A 27,244-nucleotide genomic window follows, 5' to 3' on the forward strand; every position below is an offset into this window, starting at 1 on the left:
CCAGTCGCCTCAGTAAATAACGGTGCCGTGTTAGGTACTTTGCGCTGGCCACGCGGGCGGAGTCTCGCGGCCCTTAACCGACGGGAGCGCGCGCGATCCGGCAGCAATGTCAGCGGCTTTGCGCGGCTCGCGAGCCCGTCTGTTATTGAGCCTTGAGTTGGATGTGTGATCGTTCGTTGACCGAGTTAGCGGCTACACGGGGTCGTTTCGTCGAAGTAGAAAAAACTTATTCGCGTGTCTGGCTGGCTGGTGGTCGTGTTTAGTAAACTGTCGAGTTGTGAGACCCAAAGACTCGCACCTCCCCGACACACAGTCCGTCATGCTAAGGCGTAAGAATCACCTGAGGCTGAGGCGATTTCGAGGCACGAGGTAAGGAGTTAGTTACACCTGCTTTTTATTTGTGTTTCAGTTCCCAGCTAAACGGAACAATCGCCTCAGCCCGGCACGCGTAGAGCTCGCGCAGCTCGCGCAGCGCCGCGTGACTCGTCCCACTCGCCTCGGCATCACTGATGATCGCTCTGCACACCGGCGTTTTCAGCCCTAGCTAAGGCTTAGTTACTTCATACTTGCGCCTACTTGGGGCGACACTGACCGAGTTTCTTCTTCTGTCTTTTCCCACCTAGACTAAGACTAAGTTTGACAGAATTGCAGTGGACGTCAAACCCTTTGCTCTGACCACATCTCTGCGCTCTTTTTCCTCCGCAGTTTCAGTTGAGCAGAGCAGGGATTGGGGTCGGTCACGTGACCCGGGTGGTTTGGCGGGAGCCGTGAGCAGCTCTCAACACTTCTAGTGAGTCGAGCTTATAGACGAATCGGGCACGGTGGTACTGCGAGTAGTGCTTCTGTGTCAGAGTGGCTGGGGGTGCGAGAGGACATGGGTTCGATCCCTGTTCAGTCTGTGCGGCATTTGCAGGTTCTCCCCGTGTCTGCATGGGTTTCTTCCAGGTGCTCTGGTTTCCTCCCACACTCCAAAGACATGCTGTTAAGGTTCCCCCATAGTGTGTGAGTGACAGAGAGTGTGTGTGTGTTCCACTGATGTATGGATGTGTGACCCAGTGTAAGTAGTCTGTAGCAGTGCAAGTCACTGCGGTGAATAAGGTGTGTGGGCTGATAACACTACCTAGAGTTCATTGGAAATTGCTTTGGAGAAAAGTGTCAGCTAAATTAATAAATGTATTGATTCAGCATAAATACCTTGATCAAAGGTAACAGGATTTGAACCAGGAGCTCTGATTTTAAGGCGGCAGCCCTGACTGCTGTTTGGCTGACTGCATTCTCTCTCTTCTGTTTGCTCCATGTTGTACACCATGGAGAAAATGGCACGAGTTACCACTGCCCTGGGCAATAATGCTATTAGTGGACACACCATGTTCTGCCATCTGGACGCTCCGGCAAATGCAATAAGCGTGTGCCGAGATGCGGCACAGGTGGTCGTAGCGGGGCGGAACATCTTCAAGATCTATGCTCTAGAAGAGGAGCAGTTTGTGGAGAAGATTAATTTGCGCGTCGGCCGTAGGCCGTCCCTGAACTTCAGTTGTGCCGATGTCATGTGGCACCAAATGGACGAGAACCTGCTCGCCACGGCAGCCACCAACGGAGCCGTGGTCACCTGGAACCTGGGCAAACCTTCGCGGAACAAGCAGGACCAGCTTTTTACCGAGCACAGGCGCACAGTTAACAAGGTCTGCTTCCACCCTACGGAGGTGTACATGCTGCTGAGTGGCTCGCAGGATGGCTACATGAAGTGCTTTGACCTGCGCAAGAAGGAATCTGTCAGCACCTTCTCAGGTATCACCAGTGATTCTGTCAGCATTGAGGATCTGCAGATTTACATGTGACTCAGGTGACAGAGTTTGTGCATTGGCATTTTTTCCAGGCCAGTCAGAAAGTGTGAGGGATGTGCAGTTCAGCATGAGGGATTATTTTACATTTGCCGCATCCTTCGAGAATGGCAACGTCCAGCTGTGGGACATCAGACGGCCTGACCGATATGAGAGGATGTTCACTGCTCACACTGGACCCGTCTTTTGCTGTGACTGGCACCCAGAAGATAGGTGAGTAACTCCCGCTGTCTTCTCAGAGGAACTGCCTGGGTCAGTGGAAGGCAGCGTCTTTTGGATTTTCTGCTAATGTCATAATTCCCCCCCCCTTAACCTGCTCAGGGGTTGGTTGGCAACAGGTGGCCGTGACAAGATGGTGAAGGTGTGGGACATGACCACCAACCGAGCCAAGGAGATCTACTGTGTGCAGACTATTGCCTCGGTTGCTCGTGTTAAATGGCGGCCAGAGCGGAAGTGGCACATTGCCACTTGTTCCATGATGGTAGACCACAACATTTATGTATGGGATGTGCGGCGCCCTTTCATCCCTTTTGCCACCTTTGAGGAACACAAAGACGTTACCACTGGTATTGTGTGGCGTCACCTTCATGACCCCAACTTCCTCCTCTCGGGCTCTAAGGACAGCACCCTATACCAGCACATGTTTCAGGATGCCAGCCGGCCTGTGGACAAGGCCAACCCAGAAGGCCTTTGCTTTGGTCTTTTTGGGGACCTTGCCTTTGCGGCAAAGGAGAGCTTGATCAGTGGTGACTCCAACCGGAAGCCGTATGCCGGTGGGGACCGTCGTCATCCAATCTTCTTCTTCAAGAAACCTGACCTCACAGAGCAGTTTCCCCATGTCTCCAGCACCCTCAGTGTCTTTGAGACAGACCTGAAGAGTAGCCATATGGACTGGTTTGTCAAAACAGCCAAGCTGTATGCGCTCAGCGGAAAGCCTTTCACAGAACTTTGTGATCACAATGCCAAGGTAGCCAAGGAGCTCAATCGACCTCAGGTACTAAAACTATATATGACACAACTTTTTAAGTGTTGTTTTAATTGGGGTGGCACGGTGGCACAGGGAGTACCGTTGCTGTCTCACAGCACCTGGGTGGTGCAAGAGGACGTGGGTTTGATCCCTACTCAGTCTGTGTGGAGTTTGCATGTTCTCCTTGTGTCTGCGTGGGTTTCCTCTGGGTGCTCTGATTTCCTCCCATAGTCCAAAGACATGCTGTTCAGGTTTCCGCATAGTGTGTGAGTGACAGAGTGTGTGTTCCACTGATGTATAGATGAGTGACCCATTGTAAGTAGTATATCTAGCAGTGTAAGTCACCCTGGTGAATAAGGTGTGTGAGCTGATAACACTACAGAGAGTCCATTGGAAGTCACTTTGGAGAAAAGTGTCTGATAAACAAATGTAATTGTCTAGAAAGTATCTTGAATCTGATTTGTGTTTTTCTTGTTTTTAAAGGTTTCTACTACTTGGACAATGATACGGATTATGTTTTCAGACCCAGGGAATCTCAGTACAGTAGCGCCCAATCATAATATTAGTAAATTGGGTACATTGCCATTAATGAACAGGTAAGTTATTGTAATTTTATTAACTACTTTGAATAATTTAAGAATATCAAGTGAATAAATCAACTTTGCCAGTTAGTGATTTAATGTAATTAGTCCAACTTCATTGTTGAAAAAACAAATTTAGTTTAGCTAATAGAGCAAAGTTAAAATCTGGATTTAAGAACAAATGTAATTTCAACTGACAAATTTCAGCTCTGAATAGGAGCCTAGGTGTTGACAAGGATGACACAAGGCGAAGAGCCCTTCCCCTGTAATGAGTCTATCTTATCTTGTGCTTCTCACTTGTGTCGTGGCTGTGCCCCCCTGCAAGCTTATCTCAGAAATCTCCTGAATTCTTCATCATAGTGCAAAACTATCCTGTCATACTAAGGAGCCCTAAAATGTGTAGAATTTGCAGCAAATAACTTTACGAATAGCTCAGGAACACGGCAAAGATGCAGGGTCCACAGGAAGAATGTGCAAACTCTACACAGAGAGAGACTCAAATCCACAGCCCAGAAATTGATCAATGCTACTTGCTGTGCCACCAAAAAGCACAGCAGAAAGCAGATTTTTGGAATCACATTTCACTTGTTACGTGAGGAAAGCCTGTGTTTCAGTAGCTATGTAATTTGCATATTTGGGGAAAACATTCAATTATCCTTGAAAGTATGTGCTGCTTCATATTCCTTTTTCATTTGCCTTAATAGTGGAACAGTTACAGAAAGACTCAGTAATTTGAGTTGTAGGAAGAGAGCATTTTTCTGAAATGGTAACTATGATTTTTGTCAGTTTCAACATGAAGGAAATGACTGCAGGTCTGGGTAATGAAAATCGCTTGGACCGCAGTAAGGGAGAGATCAGGCAGGATACCATTCACATGGATTCTGGAAACCCCTTAATTAGCAACAATGATGGTGAGTTCCTCAGAAAATCAGTAAAAATGTTTACCTTTTGTAATTTTATATAATTGTCATTTATATATAGTTATGTCTCAAGTTAGAATGTTTTTTCATATATTATCTCTTGAACCTGATGTTTCTCAAAATGGCTTGAGTCATAAATGCTGTAGTATAGTTTTTTTTTTTTTTTTTGATGGCTGTTGTATACTGTTGATAGTTAATACTGTTTTGATTCTTATGCTGACATCAGTTTGATAAATTGTGCCTTTTACACTGAGTGTAAACCAAGCCCTCGCTGTGGGACTGTTTAATGTTTCTCCCCCAGAGAATGAAGAAACAGAGGGCAGTGAGGGACAGGCAGATTACATGTTTGGTGATGCAGAGCTGGATGATGATGACCTGTACTCTATGGAGCCTGACAACCAGGGCGGTGAGTCTGTAGTAGAATTGTGGTAGTATAGACAGACACATTCCAGCTATGCTTTTATTTCAGTAACAATAAGTGCAACTGTGAGTCTAAAGAGCTTTTCTGTCATGTCAGAGAAATGAGTACTAAGAATAGTTTTTACGTGCTTATAAAAGATTGACAGGAAATTAAAATGTGAAACCTTTTTACAACAGTTTTATTCACAACACTGTAAAAATGAAGCAGTTTGGCAGAATTTGAGTGTCAAATTTCCATGCTAAACACTTAAAAGTAATCATAGCAGTGAATAGAGTTTCACTGTTGTCAGTTCATTTAAAAGCAAAGTGAGCCCAAGCAACAAAGGTGATGTCCTCCTTTGGCACTGAAACATTAGTTTTCTCTGGTATTTTGGTTCCTCATTTTTGGCAGTTGTGTCTCAGCTATTGTGACAAATTTTACTTGAAGGACTTGCTGCACACTTGAGCTGCATTTTATATTATGGGTGTCTGTTACTGGTGTTTGTGCTTGCATATAGAAAGGATGTTTGTTCAGAATCTATACACTGGTTTATATTTTCTATTTGTAGGATGGCTATTATGCAATGTTCAAATTAATTTGACCAATCTTTAAGTTTGTAATGTCATATTTAAATTTCGTCTTAAATCTTGGTGGGTGGGTGTGTAAGGAAAGAAAATGTGTTAAACCTATGGTTCAGTGCACTTTCTAGACAAGAGCTTAAGGAATTGAACAGTGTGAATTGTGTTTCCCAGCTGAGGAACAGGAGTACACCCTGCCTCAGGAAGCGTTCCCATTACGGCACGAGATTGTGGACAACCCTTCTGCGCCAGAGCACCTGCAGGACAGGGCTGACTCTCCGCACATGAGCGGCAATGAGGCAGAGAGCATGTGCCTGACGCCCATCGAGTCCTTTTCCCTCATCTCCATCTCGCAGCCACTCTTCAGCTCCCACCTGCCACCGTCCTTCTTCAGCCCCATGGTGCGCGAGATGCTGTGCTACTATGCTGAACAGGGAGATGTACAGATGGCCGTGTCTGTGCTCATTGTCCTGGGCGACCGCATACGCAGGGAGATTGATGATCTCACACAGGTTAGTGAAGTCTAAGCCTGTCACCTGGCTGTTGCTGTACAAGAACAACTTTTCCTTACTGCCTGACTTCTGTGGAATGGAGCCTAGAATATCAGTATTCTAAGTATAATCCATCCAGAATAAGCCAGTAGAGTACTTGCATTAATGGAGCCATTGCAGATGTGGGGACTGCATGATTTTGACCACACCTATGAAACCTGTGCACATGCAGGCATGTGGAGGAATGAGGTATACAGTCACTAAGGACTGTGTGACCGAGTTGCTCTGGTGCTTTTTATAACCTCCCCAGGAGCACTGGTACATGTCCTACATTGACCTACTGCAGCGCTTTGAGCTCTGGAATGTCTCCAATGAGGTTATCAAGATGAGCACATGCAGTGCTATCAACTGCCTCAACCAGGCCTCCACAACCCTGCACATCAACTGCAGCAACTGCAAGAGACCCATGAGCAACAAGGGCTGGATATGTGACAGGTGTGTCAGAAGGTCAACACTCTTTGTGTTCCACATTGCCAGGACGATTTTGTGCAGTGCTTTCATTACGGCGCTCTACAAAAACTGTAACCTTGTAATTGTCATTGGCACACAGCTAATGTCTGTTGTAATAAAGTCCCGTTTGTGTGTGGTTTGTTTAAGCAGAAGCTTTCTGCCCCTATCCCCCCAGGTGCCACCAGTGTGCCAGTATCTGTGCGGTGTGCCATCACGTGGTTAAGGGCCTCTTCGTGTGGTGTCAAGGCTGCAGCCATGGTGGACATCTGGAACATATCATGGACTGGATGAAGAGCAACTCGCACTGCCCTGCTGGCTGTGGGCACCTTTGTGAGTACACCTGAAGAGTCAAGGGATAAGCCGTGCAATGCGGTGGAGGCAAAGGGACGTTCTGTCAAATCTGAGCCAGATGTTTTTGCAAGGGCTTGCAATCAGGAAGGCAAAAAGAAGCCAACATTTGAAAAATAAAAATGGTTTAATCTCTGAATTTTGCTTCATAATGTTTACTGTGATTGGTAGCCACTTTGCATAAACTTCTTTCACAATGTCAATAGGAAAAGCATGTGCAATGGTGCCTGTCTTCCTCACCATGTAGAGCCCTTTCACTTGAGGTAATCTACTCAGAGTACTGCCATGCTGCAACAGAGAGTGAGAAAGTCCTAGAGAATTTTGGCATAGCTTAAATTGTACAATCATAAGAGTCATGGCATTTGTGGAAAAATAGAAGCTTCACATCAGTCCAGTGTCTTCATAATCAAAATGGATGAAATTGCTGTGTTGTCATACTTCTTAATGTTAATTGATCATAATGGAGGGAGAACACCTTGATTTTTTTTTTTAAAAGCAGTAGTTGAAAACAGTTTCATGAAGCTACCTTCTGAGCAATAATTCAAAATGCAAGAAAATGGGAAGTCTGCTTTGAAAGTCAACATTAATCAGGGAGCTAGAGGGTAGGCATGATTATTGAGCATAGGGAACTATACCAGGACCTGGATAACAAGCTGCTTTGCTGGCCATACCTTTTAGTCTGCCAGTTCCCACAAGCAATCCTTGGACTGCAACTACTGTAGGTTTTTCAGATCTAGAAAATCTGCTGAGAAAAACGTCCATTGCCGTTCTGCTTGTAATATTGCGATCGAGCTCTTTGGCAGGCAGTTACGGTCACCGCAGGGATTAAGGAAGGAAAAACCAGCCTTATTGGTGTGGTACCTTGCACTTCAAGAGCACACGTTTAGTGGTTATAAGGAGTTTGCTAGAAAACAGAGGATCTTCGTTGTATCCATCCCCCCGCCGCCCAAAATTATTCTGCTCTTGCTAAGCATGTGGAATTGTCTACTACATTTACTGATTATTTCCAACACAATACATAGTGACATTATTGCCAGCAGTGCAGAAGTGACAGGTAGCAAAATGGATAAGATCAGACTCCTTGTAGCAGTACAGGATATGTGTGGTGCTAATGTCAACTGACAGAGCTTGTTATGTCAACAAGAAGGGCTGTGCTGTATATGTGGCATTCTGGGTTTTTTTTTTTTTTTTGTGTATAAACAGATTTGAAGGTTTTACCAGGCTTAATATGGTACCAGTTGCATGAGTAGGGAACAAAAGGTGGCCTCCCACTTCTTGAGGCTATTTACTGCCAACCCCTTGGCAGGAAGCCAGTTATGACCTGGTTAATTTGGAGGAAACTGGAGATGTACCTGCCAGCATTTTATTACTGGCATATTATATGGAGTGTGTAAAAGATTTGCTGAACTGCAGTTGTCATATTTCGTGCCATTTTGATCTACCCCTAGCTTTGGGAACATTTTGCTGTGGGCTTTATTTCAAGTTGAGCAATCTCATGGTGAAATAAATTGGGTCAACATTTTTACTTTCTTTTCTTTTCCCCCTCCTCTCTAAGTCAGCTGTGTTGCATGCAGGATTTGTTTTGTGGTAAAGCTCAGTGGAGGAGCCGACCCCTTCCCGCTTTAACAGTAAGGGTAAATATATGTTGTGAAGATTTTGTGTTCTTGTGGAAACGTCTACGAAAGATCACATCTTGATCATATGTCATGGCTTATGTTTAAAATAATGCCCTCCCCCCTTCTTTTTTTGCCTTTTTTTGCTTTGACTTTATCGGGTCACAAAGCTGCTGCTGTTAAAGTGCATAAAATATGATAATACATTGAGTGACAGATCACTTTGCACTTCCAGGAATCTCTATACAAACACGTCCTTTCACCGTGGGAGACACGATGTGCCCATGCTAGTGTCTAATTCACAGTGCACCTACTAAGAGATATACACACAAATGTTTTAGCCCTCATTGCTGCTCCTCTTACCTTAGGTGTTGGTTTTCAACCACACAGCAACTTGGTGCTCTCATGGTGCTATTTTGGTAGCTCGTTCATTTGATTTGCAACTGGGGTGTTTCCTCAGTGCCCCAAAGCAGGCTCTGGGACGTTAAAGGGAATCCACCATCAGTGCAATAAGGACAAACTGATCTGTACACACTGGTATTTACGTGCTGCTTTCTGTAAATAAAAATGAACACCAATGCTTATCTGTCAGTGGATAGCAAGGGAACAAGGATGATCATTTTAAATAGTATCTTAAGAAGGGTTTGTACGTAGACCCCTGCTGTTGTGTGTGTGGTTTTTTTTTTTTTTTTTTTTTTTTAAAATCCTGGTACACAGAACTGTCATGCAGGTACAGGTGCTTTTCCTTTACCCACAATGAAGAAAACCAAACATGTATAGCATGCTTTGAAACATCTATTACAGGAATGCTGTTTTTTTGCTTCTTTGTATATAATAATGCTTTTCCTCATATGTTCTTGACCCATTTTAATAGATCAAGAAGCTGGCTATAACTACACTTCCATGTATAAATGTTATTTTGTGTTTTTCTTGGACTTTGTGTAGCCATTGGCAGTCTGATTACAACAGAATTTTTGGCCTACTTAAAAACAGGACAGGCCCTAGCGTATAGTTTTTTATTAATAAATGTATAATATAGTAAATGTTTTGTGACCTTATTTGCTGATATTTGAAGCGTAATTAAAAGTTTTGGAATGTTCAGGGTTGCATTACATCAATACCACCCTGAAATTGGTAAAATATGGGCTTTCGGCAGGGGCACTGGTTTAAAAGAAGAGCTCTTTAATACTCCATACTTTGATCCTAAATATTTACCCTAACCTTTCCATATTTTGTAGATGAAAGAGCAGCTAATGATACACCACGTATCAGTGAATGTGTAATCAATGCCTGCCCCCCCACTCATTTCACCACAACTTCAGTCAAACAACTGCTGTTGCTTCTGAGTCAGTTCAGTTTTCTACAAAAAAGTCTGGTGTGCTTTGAGTGTCAGCAGCACATAACTGATTTTTGAAACATGCCCAACTGCTGCTGGTGTTTGTGACCTTGCCTGCTGATTTGCATTCTAGTCCCTGTTAAGCTAATCAGTAAATTGGAGATGAATTGCCTGCCTTGTCTGTGAAGCCTGATATCCACACATCATGCTAAAGCAAGAAGACTTATAGAAAAACTAATAAAGGGCTTCCTTGGTCATTTGAGCTTTTGCTATGTAAATGTATTCCATATCCCTGTAAGGTAATATTCCATTTGTTAGTATCTGGTCAGTTTAGTGTGGTAAAGTCTTTCAACTGAATTTAATCAAGCACCTCTTTACAAGTAACATTCTTTGTTACTCAAAGCTTAAAGTGCAAAAACAATTTGGGGGGGCATGAGGAATCATTAATGGTTTCTTCATATATTGTTCTAATGTAAAAATGGTGGTATAAGCTGAACATACAGAAAACTCCAACATCTCACAGAACATCTACAAACTCATGTAAATTCATCTACCTGCAGTGGGCAATTACTACTTTGGCATAAGCCCTCTTTACAAGTAACATTCAACACCCTTGACTACACAAACTACCAAAGTGTGTCTGTCTTGGTGATTAAAATGCTTTTGCTGGCTGCAGTTCTCTCCTCAAATGACAGCAGGAATGATGTTAAATTCAATCATCAAGAAAAGAGTCTGCTTCCGTTTTAGACAACAGTGCCACTGTGCCAAATCTACATAATCCTCTGCACAAAACAAGGGGTGTAATAAAGGGTGTAGAAGAGATTATCACAGACAATAGGCTTCAAATTCATTTAGCACTTGAGTAGATGATTTAAAAAAAAAAAAACCCACCAACAGCAAGAATTTCTTTCTGGCACTTTAACAGCTAATGGAAAGTCTTTGCATTTCATTCTTTTGTGTTCAGAAAAGCATTTTCTGTCTAGGTAGTCAAATTCAAGGACAATGTTTATTTCATGTAATTCACATTCTTACTACTTATTACACCAAATTCATGCAGAACACATTGGTGTGTCAGTTGTCTTAAATGGTGTGTGAGAGAGAGGGGAAGAACAAGAGGCAGATCAATTTACAGGTGACTCCCTCTATTGGACCTGCCCCCCACCTACTCTGCACAGAACAGCTCCCCATGCCCAGGTGGCTCCAGCACAGGCTTATGGGTAGGGAGACAGCTGCCCTCCAGCCTGCTTGTCATGTCCATGGCGAGCTCCTGCTGTGCCTGGTCCAAGCCCTCCTTTTCTCTCACAAGCTTGTCTAGGGTGGCGGTCTCACCCTCCGTCAGAAACTGCATCAAGGAGAAGCTCTAAGGGAGCAAAGAGACCCAAGAATCAGCTCATGCTGCGGAGGAGCCAACGGACAGCCGACAGTTCGATTCAGAACCCGCTCGGCGAGTTCTACGGTTGAAAAGGAGTCACCAAAACCCAGATGTGGACGGTGCAGAAAACTCACTGGTCTCTACTAGGATGCCTCCCAGTTCTCTGTAACCTTCTCTGCGGTACTTAGCCTCCTCAGGCTTTGGGTCAGCACCTGGAGATTCTTTCCTTGAAGACCATACAGATGAAGAGTCCTCTTAGAGAGACACGGACGCAGATAAGAGTAACGAGACAGTCCTTAATAACCAGTGAAGGATTATAAAGGATTGAGAGAAAGTGAGGGATTTGCCTTAACCAATGGCGAACCATCAGTGTACCGCTTTGACGTTTCTATTTTATGGCTCCCAGTTGGATTCCCACCTTACCCATCTCATTCTCATAAGCTTCCATCTTCAACATAAGCTCTGTGAGGCCCAGGGATTTAAATTCCTCCAAAATCTTATTTCCTGTGAGAAAACAAAAAACACTTCAGGTACAGACATGGAAATTCATGAAACATCACCTGCAACCGGGGCTTCTTGAAATGGGGAAAGAAAAAAAAAAAAAAAAACTGGATTTAAAGTCTAAGAAATTCGATGTGACTTGCCTTTCCCACCAGTCTCTGCTTTGAGCCTGACCTTGCCTTCACCAGGTACGATGACTCTGTCGCTCCACAGGCGCGAGAAGAGCTCCCTCTGACAGGTTCTGTCCATCACACACACGGCATGGTCACTAAAGGTTCCCTAGTCACTCTAAACAGTCACGCTCTCTCTACTCGAACCCTCGTCTAAACAGCCCCAGTCGTTACTCTTCACAGCAGGTGCAAAGGCACAACACACTCCTTTTACACATTTCATTTCCCTTACATGTACAGACCTTGACCAAGGCTGCTAAAAGGGAGGCAGGATTCAAACCTCCGTCCTCCCCATTTAAGGAAGCAGCTCGAACCATTACATCATCTGCTCCATTTCTTAACACAAAAAAAAAAAAAAAAAAAAAAAAAAAAGAGAATTCATTTACCCTAAAAGCTAAACTGTATCATTTGTCTTGACACACAGCCTTGTTTTCTCAAGCCTCACCGCGTTTTCTCCAGGTCGGCGCCCATCTCCTGAGCCAGCCTGTGGAGGTCTACCAGCTCAGCGTGCACTCTTCTCCAGGCTGTCTTGTCCTCCATCAGACATCCCTCCATTACTGTGCGCAGCTCCTTCTCCTGCGACACCTGGCCCTGGAGGATTTCCACCTCCTCGCAGCGCTGCCAAGGGGCCGGACCGCGGCGGGATCAGAGCAAGAGAGCGAGAGCGACGTGAAGGCGGTCGATCGGTCGAGATGCAGATATGCTCTGCTGACGCGACTGCAGACTTCCAGGTGAGCTTTACCTTGTGCAGCTGTATGGCCATCTCCTGCATCTCGGCCTCCAGTCGGTCAGCGTAGGCCTGTTCCAAGGCATCGCTAGGGGGCCTGGCTCTGCTGTGCCACCTGGCAATGGCAGAAGTCATTTTCCGCTTGGGCCCAAAGAGCCTGGTGCAAGAAGAGCACAGGACAAAGACTATAAGACCCTCCCAAGTCTTACCTCCTTTTACCTTTTCTCCATCTAGTCTATCCATTTTCATATTAGCTCAAATGACAGTTGAGATGAAGTCCCGTCTTGTGCCTCATCAACACCGGTCCTTCTCCATTTAAAATGTGCTCATCAGCATCTAGACACAACTTAGGTGAATCTTACACAACCGAGTCAGTCGGATAGCGGCTCACGTGCTGGGATTTGTTTACCGCTCGCATCTACTTGTACACAAAAACTATTTCCGATTACAGCAAAAATGATTCATCTGAACGACCGTCATCTAAGTTCACTGTAAATACCACCTACAGCTACAATCTGTTTACAACCTTCTGTTTATTAAACACAACAAATTAACATTCATTTAGAGGCCTCCCTACACTGTTTACCAGACATATGTTTTTTAATTCTGCATCATAATTATTACTTGGTTACATCCGCCGCACTTCCCCTGCAGTCAGTACAGATAAACGGAGGTTTTCCAATAAGGAAACTCACGTGATGCCCACTTCCTTTAGATCGTTCTCGGTGAGGGTGAGGAATATGCGCAGGTCAATGTCCTGCTCCTCCAGCAAAGGGAGGTACTTTGAGAAGCCAATCTGTTCAAGAAACTCAACCAAGTCCTAAGAGAGGACAGAGACGAATTGAGTCCGTCAACGAAAGGTTCCTCTTTTGTCTTTCAAGATCAAGCTGTTGGAAGCTTTGACTCAAAGGTAATAGTAATAATAAAGATGCTGAATTAAGGCAAGCAAAGTGCACCAGGGATCAGAGCCCCGCATAGCAAGCAAGAGGCGAGATAGGGAGAAGGACGCTCTCACACACTCGTACCTTGGGGCCCGTGTAGGCAGGGTGTTGCCCGGCAAGCCCGGGCATCTGACAGGTGCCATTGCCGCCAATGCCAGAGATCTCGCTGCTTCCGTGGCGATTCCTGCCCTTGTGATGGTGACTCTTGCCCCGTCGGGCCGAGCTCCTCTTCGCCTGGTCGGAGTCCTGAGAGACAAACCGAGCCCACTGAAAACACCGAATCTGGTCGATCATGCGTTCGGTTAGCCTTTTATTCCAGTCATAGTTAAAGACTAATTATGGTTTTAATTAGATGATTTTCAAGAACACTTTTCTCTGTAGATGGTCTACCTCGCTGCTCTCCAGCGAGGCCTCGTGACTCAGGCCTGCCATGCGAGGGAAGCCCTCGCTGCTGCTGCTGCTGCTCCTCATGGTGGGCATGTCATTGTAGAAGAAGGGGCTGTCGTCTACAGGAGGAAAACACCACGGTCAACAAGCATGCCTCCGCCAGGGAACTCTCTGGATTCCAAACTGTGCAAGGAGCTCCAAAGGGGATCCGGATGAATGAATTAATCTCTGCAACAAGAGAAGGTATCGAACAAGAAGGGAGGCAGACGCGAGCATCGACTCCTCGAAGATTCCATACCTCTGCTGCTGTTGCTCTGCCCGTCCAGCTCATTGATGGGCGAAGTGACGTCGCGGTTACAAATTCTATCGTTTTGCTCCCCCATGTCTCGGAATGTCACGTAGCCTGGGGGGGCCACTGTGGGTTCTGTGAGAACAGAGACAAACAATCCACAGGTCCTAACTCTGGTTAATAGATTAGGTATTATGCCTCTCACCAGGCTAGACATTCCATTCTTGAACACGTAACACAACCACTACGAAGACAACTACACAATGCTGCTTGAATGTGTGTAAACCGCTCATCTCCCTTAGTTTTTACCATGAAATGTTTACTGAATCAGAACTAGTGTTTCTCATGTGACGTGTGTAATGACCATTTCCACGCGTTGCTTTAGAGAAAAAACAGGCAAGTAGCGCAGGTGTAAAAAAATAAGTGAACCCCAGGTGTCACTGGTTAAACCAAGTATGTAAGTAGAACCAGGTATGTAAATCATCATTTATTAATTTCATAAGGTAGATTTAGATTTTATAATCTTAATTTTAATATTTTATACAATAACAACAACCATCCCCATAGGGTTTACATACTTGCAGGAAGCACTACACGTAATATGTAATTACAGTTTTGAAAATAATTTTACTTTACACCAAAGTAATAACTTTATGTAGACATATAGGCCACATAATATATGGCTTTTAGAATCTGGCTCTCCAGAAATGTTCTCAAAAACCACTGAAGAGCAGGTCTCATTTACATACCTCTGGCCTGCAGGGAACGGTAACAACTGTTCCCATAGCAACACATTACTACTCCGACGCTACGTTAAAATCACTGCAACATGCACCTAAGTCCTTAAGGTCTCAGTGAAAGTGTTTTTTTCTCTTTTTCTGGCAGAAAATGTGTCAGAGATGATATTTATCGTGCCTTTTTTTTTTCCTCTTTTGCTCAAGATCTAAAGTCTGTTGTAGATTAAAATCCTTTAGTCCAGACCAAGACAAGTCATGGAGCTACTGTTGTATCAGCTGTGCTGTGACCTTTGGCACAGTAAACCAGGAATCCTGGTTCTTATTTTCGCTTCGGTTGTGTCAAGAAATCGTAAGGGGCGATAAGCAGAGAGCACAAGAAGCCCAAAGAGGAACGACGTGCAGTGTAAACGCTACCGTAGTGTCTGCCGGTGCCTCCCACTCCAAACTTGGCTATGGCCTGTGGTCCATCGTGAATGCTGGGCCCCTTGATTTTGCTGCGGGCGAGGCGTGGCCTTCGGGGAGCGCTGTCCGAGTCTTCAGAAGAGCTGAGGTCCTCAAAGTGCCCTGATACCAACACCGAAGGGGAGACACAAAACCCACCCTGGAGTTCACCAATGAGACTGTGAGGCCAAAAAGGAAGAGCGAATCCCCAGCGGCTGAGCGATAATAAAGCTTCAGCGCTTTGCAGCCCGACACACACTTGCCCCCCCCATGGTTTTCCCCCTTCGTTACCTGCTTTGGACCTGGCACAATGCATGTCGATGAGGCTGGCAATCTTGGTGTGACCATAGAGAATGGCCAGGGCACGGGCTGTCTCGCCCTTAGCATTCCTCTCTTCCACCTTTACCCCCTGAGAAGGATGGGGAAAAAAGACTTGAGTCGCGCCAACAAGCGAGATGTAACACTGAGACAGTACGGGTAGCACACTCACGTGCTCTAGGAGGTACTGAGCGATTATTTCATGTCCTGAAGCAGCGGCCTCCATTAAGAGGGAGAATTCAGAAATGGGTTCCCTGATGGAGAGAGACACCTCTTACTCCCTGCACCGACAAACCGGGAGACGAGTCAGCGCGAACCTTGCCACGCGTGTTGAGAAGCTCCTCTTTAACAGCACTCTGTTCTCAACGTCAAAGTGACTCACTTGATGTTGGCATTGGCATTATTGTCCAGCAGGAACTTCACCATCTGCTGATGTCCAGTGCTGGTACAGTGGAACAGAGCCGTCCAGCCCCTCGCATCCTTCATTTCCATCTCTGCACCTTGCTTTGTTCGGCATCCAGAAAAAACCATTTGCGTCACGCGTTAGTTGCACAGAGAACGGCCGTTCCTCGCTGACGACATACCGCGATCTATAATTCAACGATGCCCTTTTCGTGGCGGCATCTACGAGAGTCGAAGAAGGAAGGTAATGCGAAAAGGTGTCCCTCACCTGCAGCAGGAAGTAGGCAATGCTCTCGTTTCCACAGCTGGCTGCCAGCATAAGAGGCGTCTGCCCCTTAGGGGTGGTGGCGTTCACATTCACTCCGGCCTCAAGCAAAAGGTTTGCAATGTTGTCATGCCCAATATAGGCAGCGTACATCAGAGGAGTCCATCCACCGATGTTCTTACAGTCCAGGTCTACGTCTCGTCTGTACAGTGACAATAAAACGACAAATAACTACGAATAGCACAACGAGTCCGCAAAAGATCCACTGGAACGGATAAGGGGAGCTGCGCAGAACCAATCGCTCAAAATGATGGCAGGCAGCAGAGCGGTTAAGGGCCATCAAACAGCAATGGGAAGATCCAAAGTTTAAATCCCGCTCCTGTTATGGTACCCCTGCTCAAGGCACTCGCTCCAGCTGGACTGGAGCGTACATCTCGGGATGTACAGAGCTAATATTGTGTCACCTTAGATAAAGGTACCAGCCAAATAAAGGTCCGTAATAATGATGCTGCGAGACCACAGGTCTGCGAGTTAAAAAGGAAACTGGAACAAACAGGCCGTCCACCTGCGGATGCATTCCGCCACCACGTCGTACTGGCCGATGGAGCAGGCGGTGTGGAGGTCCAGGGGAACGTCGAGTTCCTCGAGGCGCACTAACTGCCCTCCGGTGCCCCCCAGCCACAAGGACAGGCTGGCGCCCAGCTGCTCCGACTCGCTGGCTTCGTCACTCAGCTCCGACATCCTCCAGGGCGGCGCTCCTGTGCTCCCACACACACACACACACACGTCACATGATCACACTGACACACCCTCCCTGGGGTCACCAGCAGCACCATGCTGACAACAGGCCACATGGTGATCTACTATGGTACCACTTCTCCACTGATATGACCGGTGGGGGGGGGGGGGGGAGGCTCAATTCATCTACAATAAAATGCAAATTAAACACACCCATGATGAAATGTTGTGTAAAAACTGGCTCAGATTATGTCTAGACAATCACACTGTAACTTTACTGCAGATAACATCTTAGGTACTTTATATAGCAGAAATAAATTAGAATTATTACAGTTACATTGAAAAGATGCAGCCATGATGATAATATATAACTCTTTACACATAAATCAGTTAAGCTCAGTGATAGTAATAAGAATATGTTAAACCATCAATACAGAGAATTTATATACAAAATGTAGTACCCAAGTTACAATGTCAACTTTTCATTAATTACCAGTTAGCGTTCAGACTCCAGTCTCCTTTTGCTGGAAACTTGTGTGGATTACAAACACAAACTAACACGGTCTCATGCAGTCACACCTTTGTTACAGGAAACTGTGCTCGAGTGTCTGGGATTTGTAGTCATTCGTGTTTGTCAGTTTGGTGCGTTTCGGCGGTAACGTCACACAAAAGTAAACTTCAATTCCCATACGCACAAAAAAAGCACAGCGGTCATGTGATCAACGACCAATCGAGAGTGAATTCGTCATGACGTCACATTTAAACGTCAGCGTAGTAAACGGAAAGTAGTAATCGTGAATGTTTGGGAAATGTAATTTTGCCGTTTATTCTTTTATTGAAATATTTTTTGAATGTTTACACCAAATGTGTGAATGTTGTTGTTTAATCACGTTAAGTATAAGCTGCCTTTAGCACACTTCAGCAAGATATATGGTAATGACGTATATCAGCTGTAACTGTTTCCCTTTCCTGTTATTTGTCATGATTATTGTCATTTAAATGTTATTCTGTTTTCCCCATATATGTTAAGCACCCGTTTTACTCAGTGTAACAGTAAGGCAGTAGAAAGCTTCCTGACAAATGATGTCATATTGAGCTGATTACAAAAACACACTCGTTCTCAGAGTGTGTCAGTAGTTCGGTACTTTACAGCCACTGGAAAGTTCTAGAAAGTACCAGAATATTCTAGAAAGCATCAGATCCATAAAGGTACTGGAATATTTGCTGCTCGGAGCCTGGGGTCAAAATTTGCCAAAATTTGCTAATTTCAAGAATGTGGAATATTTTTCTAATAACTGACATATAGTACGTACTAACGTCAAAATGTTTAGCTTAACAAAACTGAATGGAAAATGCAAAAAATTGACATAATACAATTTCTGTTGAATTAATTTATCGTTGATATGTGCATACAGCACTGATAATGTTATTTACTATTGCGTAGAAGCGGTGCCACGCAGATCTTGGCCTACAGTTTTGGACCTCGGTTCAAGTCTGGCTCTGTCTGCATGGCGTTCCATGTTTTCAATGTGTTTCTCACTACAGTCTAAGGATACATGTGGAAGAACGTGGTGGTAAACCACTTCCAAATTCTTCCCTGCCTTTAAACTACGTGTGCGCTCGCCAGAATTGACTTCAGCCAGATGGCACCGAGCCGACCGTATGTAAGTATAACGGTTTTGTGCCTAACAGTAGGAATCAGAATGAAAACACACAAACAATGATGGAAATCAGGACACTCCGTACACCGAAACTCAGGCTTTTGTTCAGAAAGATGGCGAGCAATCCAGCGTTCAGGCTGGTGAAGCTCCTTTCTCTACATCCAAACAAGGATTATGGCCTTTACCAGAGGTCCATGATTAGAGTGGCATGATTATTGATTAAGCATCTAATGTGTGCAGTGTTTCCGGGGGGGGGGGATCTGGCAGGATCTGGACAACAACAAAATGTACCGCACCAAGATTTGTCACTAATGATGATTGCCAGGTTCTTAGTCATGAAGCTTCGAAGGTGACCAGCATCAATCTCGCCAAAGATAACGCTAAGATCCTGAAAGGATGATGATTTATCCAAAAGATAAATGAGGTCAGTCTTGGTCATCCTGTGTACGAGATAATTAACAAGTCCCTAGCGAGATATTTATGAGAGATAAGAGGTAATAGATGATGAAGGTGATTCTAAACATCAAAGCAGCAAGCCATGAGCCTTTGTGGCCTCCTGTTATGAAGTCAAGCTTGAGTGTCTCCATATGATTCAGTATGTCAGTGAGATGAAAGGCCATCCAGTATGAAACGGGATGCATTACCAGGGCAGGAAAATGTCACATTTATTCATGTTGAATGTTGCAGACAGATGAAGAAAAATGAGGACCCAAGAGAGATGCTGCTGTGATGAACAAAGGGAGTCTGGTGACTGAGAGCAGGACGGTCTCTGTGAGCTCTTCTCCTGCTCTGAAAGTACACTGCTGCTGTCACCGTGTGGCTCTGACACACCACCCGAGAGCGGGCAGCGCGGTCCTCTTCGATGCGATTGCCTTTGCAGCTGGAGATGTAGGTACGCGTCATTTTCTCATGGCATAAATAATAAATAAAAGGAAGCGCTTATTGGGTACAGAGTCCAGTTTTACAGGACTACTTCCCATTTACTTACATCGATTCATTCAGCAGACACTTTTCTCCATTGTGACTTACAGTTTTGAGCTACTTACAATTATTTACCCATTTATACAGCTGGGTAGTTCTAGGGTAAATACCTTACTCAAGGGTAATACAGCTGGAGGTGGGAATTGAACCTGTGATCTTCAAGGCCAAAGGTAGCAGATCTAACTATTACACCAGCTAACCCTCTAGGCATTAGTGAGCAGCACTTCGCTCCATCATTGCCAAGGCCAGTCATGTATGTCCATCCATCCATCCATCTTCCTCCGCTATCCGAGGCCGGGTCGCGGGGGCAGCAGTCCGAGCAGAGTCCTCCAGACTTCCCTCTCCCCGCACACCTCCTCCAGTTCCCCTGGGGAAACCCCAAGGCATTCCCAGGCCAGCCGGGAGACATAGTCACGTATGTGATGTGTTATACTGCACCATTAGTCGTTTCTTCAGTACTGCACATCGTAACTTGCAGCAACAGCTGGTAGCATAGTGCTCAGAGCTGCTGGAGGTGGGATTCAACTGCTTTGGGCCCAAAGGTTGCAGGTTTGAATCCCACCTCTAGCTGTAGTGCCCCTGAGCAAGGTACTTTCCTTAAAATTGCTCTGATAAAATTACCCAGCTGTATAGATGGATAAATAATTGTAAGTTGCTCTGGAGCATCAGCTAAATTAATAAAGCCAGAAACAAATGGTTGCTTAGGCTCCATGCATCTGCAGCACTACTTTAGTTCTTGGTTTTACATGTGATGTAGCTAACATGTCTTTGTTCTCTTTGTGCTTGTCAGAGCTCCTCAGAAGCGTTCCAGTAAATCTCTGATCATTTTACACTGAGGGTTTTAATTTGGTACTGCAAACATCTGCCAAGGACAACTGTCACAGCGTAAAAGGCAGACAGCTGCTGACAGTCTTCCGAACGTCACTGGTCTCCAAAATGAGGTATGGCTGCAGGGTCCCTGGCAGCAGCTTCGGTCCCAATGACTTCCTGCGACTGTAGATGAGGAGCTATCGCCTCCTAGAGGTGAGGTGTGATGTTTCTGTCCCGTGTTAGGAGGCGGGAGGCTACAACCTGAAAAGTATACACTAGTATAACTTTTCAGATGAAATACATCTACATATCAGTTATATTTTACCAAATATTAATGTAGACCTGCAGTCAACTGATACTATGTTTGAATGGACTTTTCTGTTCAGAACAAGTTGAAAACCTGTTGCATTCCTCTGCAGATATGGTCACTTGCTTTGTCACTCAACTCGATGGTTAATAGTATTACTTCCGGAACGTGCAGGTGCTTTGGAGGCTGTAGCATCAGTACTCAAACAGCCAGCCTTATTTTCCAACTACTGCAATCAGGATCCATTTCAAATGACTCTCAAACTAAGTTTCATATTTTATTAAAGAAAAAGAGATATACTTCTTACAGCCACAGTAAAATGGTCTTATTCTCCACAAAGCACAGATAAAGACTGAAGTATTTGCATCATCAGGCACTTGAGTAGGACAGGAGAGTGGATCAGAAGAAGCTGAAACAGAACTCCTCCTGGGAAGGGGTGAAGACGAATCTCTCACTATCGGACCTGGGCCCCCCCTCTGGAGTCTGGGTCTCACTCTGGCCCTGATCGCTCTGCTTTTGCCCCTGGCTCTGCCTTCTGCACTCTGCTCTTCTCCGGAAGACGGGCTTCTTGATGGGCTCCGACACAGCGGTGACACGGGCCGACTTCACAGCTACGAGTGAAACAGCAGGATGGTTTGCGAGGGTGAAGGAAACACTTCACCAACGGTACAGCGCTAAGACAAGAATTGATTCGCTGATTCAATGTGTCTTCTGTAGTCCCTGTGAGACCATTCCATGCACCCTGTTGGGGGCAGCTGATAGTGCAGTACTTAGAGCTGCTGCCTTTGGACCCCCAAGATTGCAGGTTTGAATCCCACCTTCAGCTATAATACCCTTGAGCAAGGTACTTATAGTAAAATTTCTCAAAAAAAAAACTTGCCCCACTATGTAATTGTGTAAATAATTGTAAGTAACTTAACACTGTACACTGCTTTGGAGAAAAGCATCAGATAAATGAATAAATGTTCCGTGCTGATTGTGCTGCGCTGCTTAGGTCTGGAGGGTTTGACGAGTCATGTGTATGCGAGTTCTGTCCTGGCAGGAGAATGATGGCAAGGATGAGGGGAGAAGCTCTGTGTCATCATGACGGTTTTCATTTACATGTTCTCACAGTGCATCTGTGCTTTTAATATTCTGCTTAACTGCAGAGTTTCCACCTCTCTGTTCTGAACCACACTGCTCTTCCACACCACACTCTTGCAACCTGCACCCCATTTCTAAGACAATATTTGCTACAAGCCTTAAGGCAATGAAAGGAAACATTTCACTGTCCCTTTTCAGAATACTCACCTTCCTTAATTAGTTTAACTTGTCTGGCATTTTCCTCTTCCATCTTTTTCCTGTAGTCACCAAACACGGTCCTCATCACCTGCCTCTTCTTCGCAAGGTGGGCTTTACCGCTACGCAGGGTCTTTAGAGCTCGAGAAGCTTCCTCCACTATGGCAGTAAGTATGTGCAAAGCCTTATTACTTAAAATAAACGCACACTCCTGTACAGCCTGTGTTTGCTTTCAGTGGACATCTCCAAGTATGCTGAGTTAAAGACCTGCTTTTCTACAATTGTTTAGTGAAGTATTTTTATGCAGTAACACTTACTCTGTTTAGGGGTTGATTTCTGTGTTCTCAGGCCCAGCTCCAGCTGTTCGATACACCAGTCAAGTTCTCTGGCCAGCATCTGCTCTGCAGTCTGTAACACACCAGGCATTGCAGTTACAGCGTCTCCCACGAGGTTTCCGTCTTTAATTGAACATGTTAAATGCACGGCGTAACTTACCAGCACACACACTGGTTCTGCTGTGCTACTGGATGCTCCACTCTGGGATGCCACTGTTGTTTTGTTCTGGCCTTCAGTTCCCTCTGACTTTTTCTTCTTCTTCCTGGGTTTCTTCTTCTTGACTGTGGAATCCGCAGACTTTGTGCTCTGCTCAGTGTCCTGTGAATTGTCAACGGCACCAACACCAGGGTCTCCCTGTCCCACAGACGCTGCCGTGTCAGCGCCTGGACCAGCCTCGACTGGCGTCTCTGAAGGTATGTGGAAGTTAAAGGTGAAGCCCTCTCCCTGGCCTGTTGAAGGAGCTGCGGCCCCCCGAGCGCCAGGTTCCTGAGCGGCAGGATTCATTCCGGCAGTTTCTGCACCCTGCATCGTTGTGCCATCTGGGAAGAAGTTGAAGACGAAGGAGTTGTTGCTGGGAGCCCAGATGAACCCTCTATCGTCCCTGCTGGATCGGGGATGTGCCGCCCTCGCTGCGAACACACCGCGTCCACTGCAGGTTGGCACCTGTTCCACAGCACGTTCACCAAACATTTGCTTCTCAGAGTAAATGACAGTGCGAGTGGCAGAAGGTCTCCCCTTTACCCGTGCGCGTCTGTCCCTCGCGGTCGTCCGTCATCCGTCGCCCGTAGTCGCCAAACACCATCTGCATCACCTGCCTCTTCCTCAGCGACGGGGTCCTGCGGGAGCGCAGCACGCCGAGCGCTCGCCGGCTCTCCTTCGCTGTGTGCGGGCCACATTTCAGGGAGATGAGGTGATGTGGAGCACAAGCGAGACGAACAAAGTCTAGACATGGTGGTGCAGACATATATACACACACACACACACTTTCTCACCTTCCTGGGGAGTGACTATCTGTCAACAAGCTTCTCTCAAGCTGTTGGATGCACCAGTCAAGTTCATCTTGCAAAGTCCCCCCAAGGAGCCTTCAGTGATCATTACAAAAACCATGTTGCACCACACAGGTTATACTATAACTACAAAAACTCTGACATGTTGTTTTCTCTCCCACTATGTCCAAATTAGAGAAGAAAAAAAACGGGAAATCTATTCATTTTGTTTTGACTGAGAATCCAACATAATATTCATTACACAACAAGTTAAGTCGAGCGTTACCTCCTCCATGGCAGAGTAAGTCCCTTATATCAGCCAAAAAATGAGAGCAGACAGAACTGCGCTTATAGAGCATTTAAAACACACAAACATACACACACTTGCTGAGCGAACGGGCCTCCAGCTATTGATGCAAGTTTACCTCACGAACGAGCGACACGTTAGTTCGCGCAGCGCTTCATTTCTACGCGCACAGCCAACGGGAGCGCGGTGACGTCACACTCTGTCCGTCCGCACTTCTGTCCGTTCGGAACAAGCGTATCAGAGTTTCGAAGTTCCGCTATGCTATTATTATTGTGGCGCGCAGCGGTCTGTGGTCGGATGGGATGAACAAGGACGCACCGGCAGCGTCCGTAACGAACGTTTTATTAGACACAGGAAACTAATGCTCTGAGACCAAGAACCTCGTTTTCTCGCAGAGAGGCACCTTAAACCATCCTTGCCAGTCTCCATAGCGACCTCGGGATTTATGATGACTCTTTATTTTGCCTGTAATCCCCCCCAGTGGTTGGACACTTTATTCACATTTTCCCATAATGCAACTATTTACATTAAACGAGTTTCCCGCTCAAACTCCCGCCCGGTAACGCGGGTCGTTACATCATTATTATTATTATTATTATTATTATTATTATTATTATTATCATCATTATCATCAAAACACTGAGAAGAATAATAAATACTGATTGATATCCACCACAGGTGTAAGTGGGGGTGGGAGGCTGGTTGGACATTTTCCTCCAAAATCTTTAAACAACTCGATGTTTCCCCCTTGTATTTGTGTGTCGAACTCCCCTGAGCGCTATTGCAAGTATTTTTTTGTGCCCCCCAGCCCCATAAAAAGCGAAGGGATTCGGCCCCTGCTATCTACAGCAGCGCTTACCTCAGCGATTTGCTGTCGACAGTAACAGTGCATTTAAAAGCGCTGCGTGTCTTGACGCCTCTGTACCTCCCCGACCTCCTAGCAGTCCATTCCCTTCCACACATTTCAGCCTTCCTTCGTCCGACTCCAACCTTTTGCACGTTCCCCAAACTCACCTGACCTCTGTGGCTTTACGGCTTCCTCCCGCCGTGACCCCAGACTGTGGAATTCCCTTCCCGGGAGTGTCAGAGAGTCTCCTCCTCTGAGCATCTTCAAATCCAGGCTCACAGTTCAGGGGCTCAAATTCATCGGCACCAAAGAGATTTTAACTGTATGTCTTGAAACAAAAAAGTCAAAGTCAGCTTTATTGTCACTTCCACAATATGTTTAGAATATACATTGGAGTGAAACAGAATTTCTCCTGAACCACGGTGTGACATAAAGGACAACGTATACAACGTATACAACATATACTATTACTGCTGCAGTACAATTCACAATAACTAACTACTAGACTAAAAACACTGGAGTAAAGTGCAGTGGTGTGGTCAGTTCAATAAATATAAATGTAAACAGATTTAAAAGTGGTAGTGCAAAAAAGTGAGTTTTTTTTTGTGCAATAATTGCGTCGAAAAGAGGGGTAAGTGACCTAATGGGGTGGGGTTTGACTGGGGCCTGCTGTGTGGTGGGTCTGGGGTTCCGTTTGGGGCGTCTTGTGGTGGACTGGTGTCTCGTCCGGGGTGTGTCGCCCCCAGCCCTGCGGTCTGTGTTGTCAGGCCAGGCTCCGGTTTGCCGCGACCCACTCGGGACAAGTAGTCGTAGACGCTGTGTGTGACCTAACGTAGGTCGATGTGGAATGTACTAAAGAAATACAGCAGCTATGCTTGGGATGGACACCGCTTTAAGCGAGGTTTCAACAGAGACTGTCGGGGACCTGAGAGGACAATCTTTGCAGACTGTATGAAAGTGGCTGGTGTCACTTTGGATGGAGAGGGTGCAGGGGTCAGAGTTCAGATTCTGGTATGTAACTGGTGGTTATGGGTCAGAGAGTTCAGGATCCTGACAGCTTGAGGGAAAAAGCTGTTGCACAGTCTGGTGGAACCAGCTTGTATGTGCAAAAAAAAAAAAAAAAAAAAAAAAAACATCACTTGTTTTATTACTTTCACTGACAAAACTAAAAAGAGAGCTGGGCATTTTGGTGCAGGAAAAAGGCTTGGACAAAAGTAGTGGCACCCTAGAATGAGGACTTAGTTGGATGCCTTTTGGATATTTTAACTCTTCCTGAATGCCTCTTCAATCAGTTAACTTGCAGTATCTTCTCACAGAAAATTCCCCTCTCTTTAGAGGAATTTCTTTCTAATTCTTCAGTGTTACTGTAGAAACAGACTAGTTTCCAAAACCCCAGTATAGATATCGTGCCCCAAAATGCCACACACACACACGTTTGAAGCGCCCAGCACCAGCAGTTCCAAAGTGACCCCACAGCATTAGGGAACCTCAACTGTATTTCATTGTGTGGAGGCTGGTTTATTCCATCAGGCCTTTTGTCATCTGTAAACATTGGGCCAATTTACATTTCCAGAGGTTCAGAACTTTTGTTAAATCTGTAGGTGGAGTATTTCTTGGTCAAAAGACTGAACAAAGTTCAGGTGGCCAGAGGCAGAGGAGCGTAGCAGTCTGGTTGGGGCGCAGCGAGTGATCGGGTCACGTAGATATCGGGATGCAGATCCTTCGTTGGTTTTCTAGGCCGTAACAAGAGTGTTGAACTTGATGCAGGCAGCTATAGGAAACGTTTAAAGGAGTTCCGAAAGCAGCGTATGAAATATAACCATTTATGCTGCTACGTTACTGTCAATGTTTGTTACTCGTTTATCATAAACTGTACAGTTCGCTCCAGAGGGTGTTGCATCACCTGATGTCCAGAGCAGCCCCCAAGAAATTCTCCTTTTCTAAAATGTGCTATAAAACATTTTAGATTTGCAGTACTAATTGCATGTTATAACAGATGTAGTAACTATATCACTTTTAAGTTCAAGCTTATAATTAGCTACAATTACAGTAATTAAAACTACAGTAATAATTATTTACAATGACTAGTAATTATGACTACATACATTTTAATCTGCGTTCAGATTTAAATCATGTAGGATAACTTTTTTCTCTGCGACATGGTTTTAAGTTGTCCTTCCAGATGTTCTTCCACCCCAAAAAAATGCACAAGACAAGATTTAAGATGTATTTTTTAATTCCATAATGATAAAAATAATTCCATTAATTCTGTAAACCATTGCATAAATGCTATGATGTAAAAATTTTAACAAATGTTAATTTACAACAATACAGGTAAATGATTATGCATCATAAATAATACCTTCTGTTTGTATGTGAAGAATAACGCCATTCATGTCTTTAAATATTAGACACAACTATGAAAAGGCGTTCATAAATTAAAAAGAAAATTCCCATAATATGCAATTAATGTTGACAACATACACAAATTAATATTCTAACAGTAATATCTTTAAAACAATAATTAGAGCATGTGCTATTGTATAACAATACATACCAAAATAAGGGATATGCTGTTCTCTATTATAAAATACCTAGTCCAATTAGATTTTAAGCAAACATTTTACTAAAGTTAACTTTTTCTGTAAGAACAAAACACGTTTCTTTATTCTACAGATATTACTGTAAAACCCTGAGAAATCACTTAAGTTCCTTTTTTCATCCTCTCTTTATCTTTTGATTAATAAATACAAAATATTAAATTCATGTAAATTTATGTAAATTTATGCTTCCGAGGATTCGTAACCTATCATCAGCAAACGCAATTTTGCGCTACATCATAAATATTAAGATGTTCT

At 44.9% G+C, this 27,244-nt stretch overlaps 3 protein-coding genes and 1 long non-coding RNA gene across 9 annotated transcripts; 2 read left to right on the forward strand and 2 right to left on the reverse strand.

The window, feature by feature from the left end:
- The first annotated feature begins 18 nt into the window (after positions 1 to 18).
- Positions 19 to 8,845, forward strand: wdr24 (WD repeat domain 24). Of its 2 annotated transcripts, XM_018735031.2 has the most exons (11): positions 19 to 369; positions 706 to 790; positions 1,314 to 1,788; positions 1,877 to 2,054; positions 2,163 to 2,835; positions 3,292 to 3,404; positions 4,176 to 4,300; positions 4,611 to 4,715; positions 5,462 to 5,799; positions 6,089 to 6,273; positions 6,464 to 8,845. In XM_018735031.2, the coding sequence occupies exons 3-11, from the start codon at positions 1,317 to 1,319 to the stop codon at positions 6,630 to 6,632; spliced, it is 2,358 nt and encodes a 785-aa protein (XP_018590547.1). In that variant the 5' UTR covers positions 19 to 369; positions 706 to 790; positions 1,314 to 1,316; the 3' UTR covers positions 6,633 to 8,845. The 2 variants fall into 2 exon arrangements, with proteins under 2 accessions (XP_018590547.1, XP_018590545.1); XM_018735029.2 differs by lacking the exons at positions 19 to 369; positions 706 to 790 and having other exon boundaries at positions 1,182 to 1,788.
- Positions 8,846 to 8,950: 105 nt separating this feature from the next.
- On the reverse strand, positions 8,951 to 17,457 carry anks3 (ankyrin repeat and sterile alpha motif domain containing 3). Its single transcript, XM_018734894.2, has 17 exons — positions 17,367 to 17,457; positions 16,701 to 16,893; positions 16,139 to 16,337; positions 15,851 to 15,972; positions 15,641 to 15,722; positions 15,442 to 15,559; positions 15,124 to 15,273; positions 13,982 to 14,107; positions 13,687 to 13,802; positions 13,381 to 13,542; positions 13,051 to 13,175; positions 12,371 to 12,512; positions 12,074 to 12,246; positions 11,602 to 11,699; positions 11,381 to 11,461; positions 11,092 to 11,183; positions 8,951 to 10,945 (listed from the first exon to the last, which is right to left on the reverse strand). The coding sequence occupies exons 2-16, from the start codon at positions 16,874 to 16,876 to the stop codon at positions 11,101 to 11,103; spliced, it is 1,953 nt and encodes a 650-aa protein (XP_018590410.1). The 5' UTR covers positions 16,877 to 16,893; positions 17,367 to 17,457; the 3' UTR covers positions 8,951 to 10,945; positions 11,092 to 11,100.
- A 213-nt stretch (positions 17,458 to 17,670) lies between these two features.
- LOC108923913 (uncharacterized) lies at positions 17,671 to 19,555 on the forward strand. Of its 2 annotated transcripts, none has more exons than XR_001965252.1 (3): positions 17,671 to 18,082; positions 18,419 to 18,537; positions 19,222 to 19,555. It is a non-coding gene; the product is annotated as an uncharacterized LOC108923913 (long non-coding RNA). The 2 variants fall into 2 exon arrangements; XR_001965253.1 differs by having other exon boundaries at positions 17,671 to 17,806.
- A 761-nt stretch (positions 19,556 to 20,316) lies between these two features.
- Positions 20,317 to 24,049, reverse strand: c20h8orf33 (chromosome 20 C8orf33 homolog). Of its 4 annotated transcripts, none has more exons than XM_018734907.2 (7): positions 23,658 to 24,049; positions 23,239 to 23,328; positions 22,988 to 23,125; positions 22,406 to 22,875; positions 22,228 to 22,318; positions 21,923 to 22,069; positions 20,317 to 21,243 (listed from the first exon to the last, which is right to left on the reverse strand). In XM_018734907.2, the coding sequence occupies exons 3-7, from the start codon at positions 23,052 to 23,054 to the stop codon at positions 21,032 to 21,034; spliced, it is 987 nt and encodes a 328-aa protein (XP_018590423.1). In that variant the 5' UTR covers positions 23,055 to 23,125; positions 23,239 to 23,328; positions 23,658 to 24,049; the 3' UTR covers positions 20,317 to 21,031. The 4 variants fall into 4 exon arrangements, with proteins under 4 accessions (XP_018590423.1, XP_018590424.1, XP_018590422.1 ...); XM_018734908.1 differs by lacking the exon at positions 23,658 to 24,049 and adding an exon at positions 23,519 to 23,651; XM_018734906.2 differs by lacking the exon at positions 23,239 to 23,328.
- Between the last annotated feature and the right edge of the window lie 3,195 nt (positions 24,050 to 27,244).

The sequence above is a fragment of the Scleropages formosus genome, chromosome 20 (assembly GCF_900964775.1).
Source record: "Scleropages formosus chromosome 20, fSclFor1.1, whole genome shotgun sequence".
NCBI lineage: Eukaryota > Metazoa > Chordata > Actinopteri > Osteoglossiformes > Osteoglossidae > Scleropages > Scleropages formosus.

Coding starts and splice junctions, on each gene's coding strand:
- wdr24 (XM_018735029.2), top strand. CDS start 1,296: ATGTTGTACACCATGGAGAAAATGGCACGAGTTACCACTGCCCTGGGC. Junction 4,301..4,610: donor CTTAATTAGCAACAATGATG/GTGAGTTCCTCA, acceptor TTTCTCCCCCAG/AGAATGAAGAAACAGAGGGC. Junction 4,716..5,461: donor GGAGCCTGACAACCAGGGCG/GTGAGTCTGTAG, acceptor TGTGTTTCCCAG/CTGAGGAACAGGAGTACACC.
- anks3 (XM_018734894.2), bottom strand. CDS start 16,876: ATGTCGGAGCTGAGTGACGAAGCCAGCGAGTCGGAGCAGCTGGGCGCC. Junction 13,176..13,380: donor CTGCCTACACGGGCCCCAAG/GTACGAGTGTGT, acceptor GTCCTCTCTTAG/GACTTGGTTGAGTTTCTTGA. Junction 11,462..11,601: donor AGCAGAGACTGGTGGGAAAG/GCAAGTCACATC, acceptor GTTTTCTCACAG/GAAATAAGATTTTGGAGGAA.
- c20h8orf33 (XM_018734906.2), bottom strand. CDS start 23,054: ATGCAGATGGTGTTTGGCGACTACGGGCGACGGATGACGGACGACCGC. Junction 22,070..22,227: donor GAAATCAACCCCTAAACAGA/GTAAGTGTTACT, acceptor TTACTGCCATAG/TGGAGGAAGCTTCTCGAGCT. Junction 21,244..21,922: donor AGTTAAACTAATTAAGGAAG/GTGAGTATTCTG, acceptor TTTCACTCGTAG/CTGTGAAGTCGGCCCGTGTC.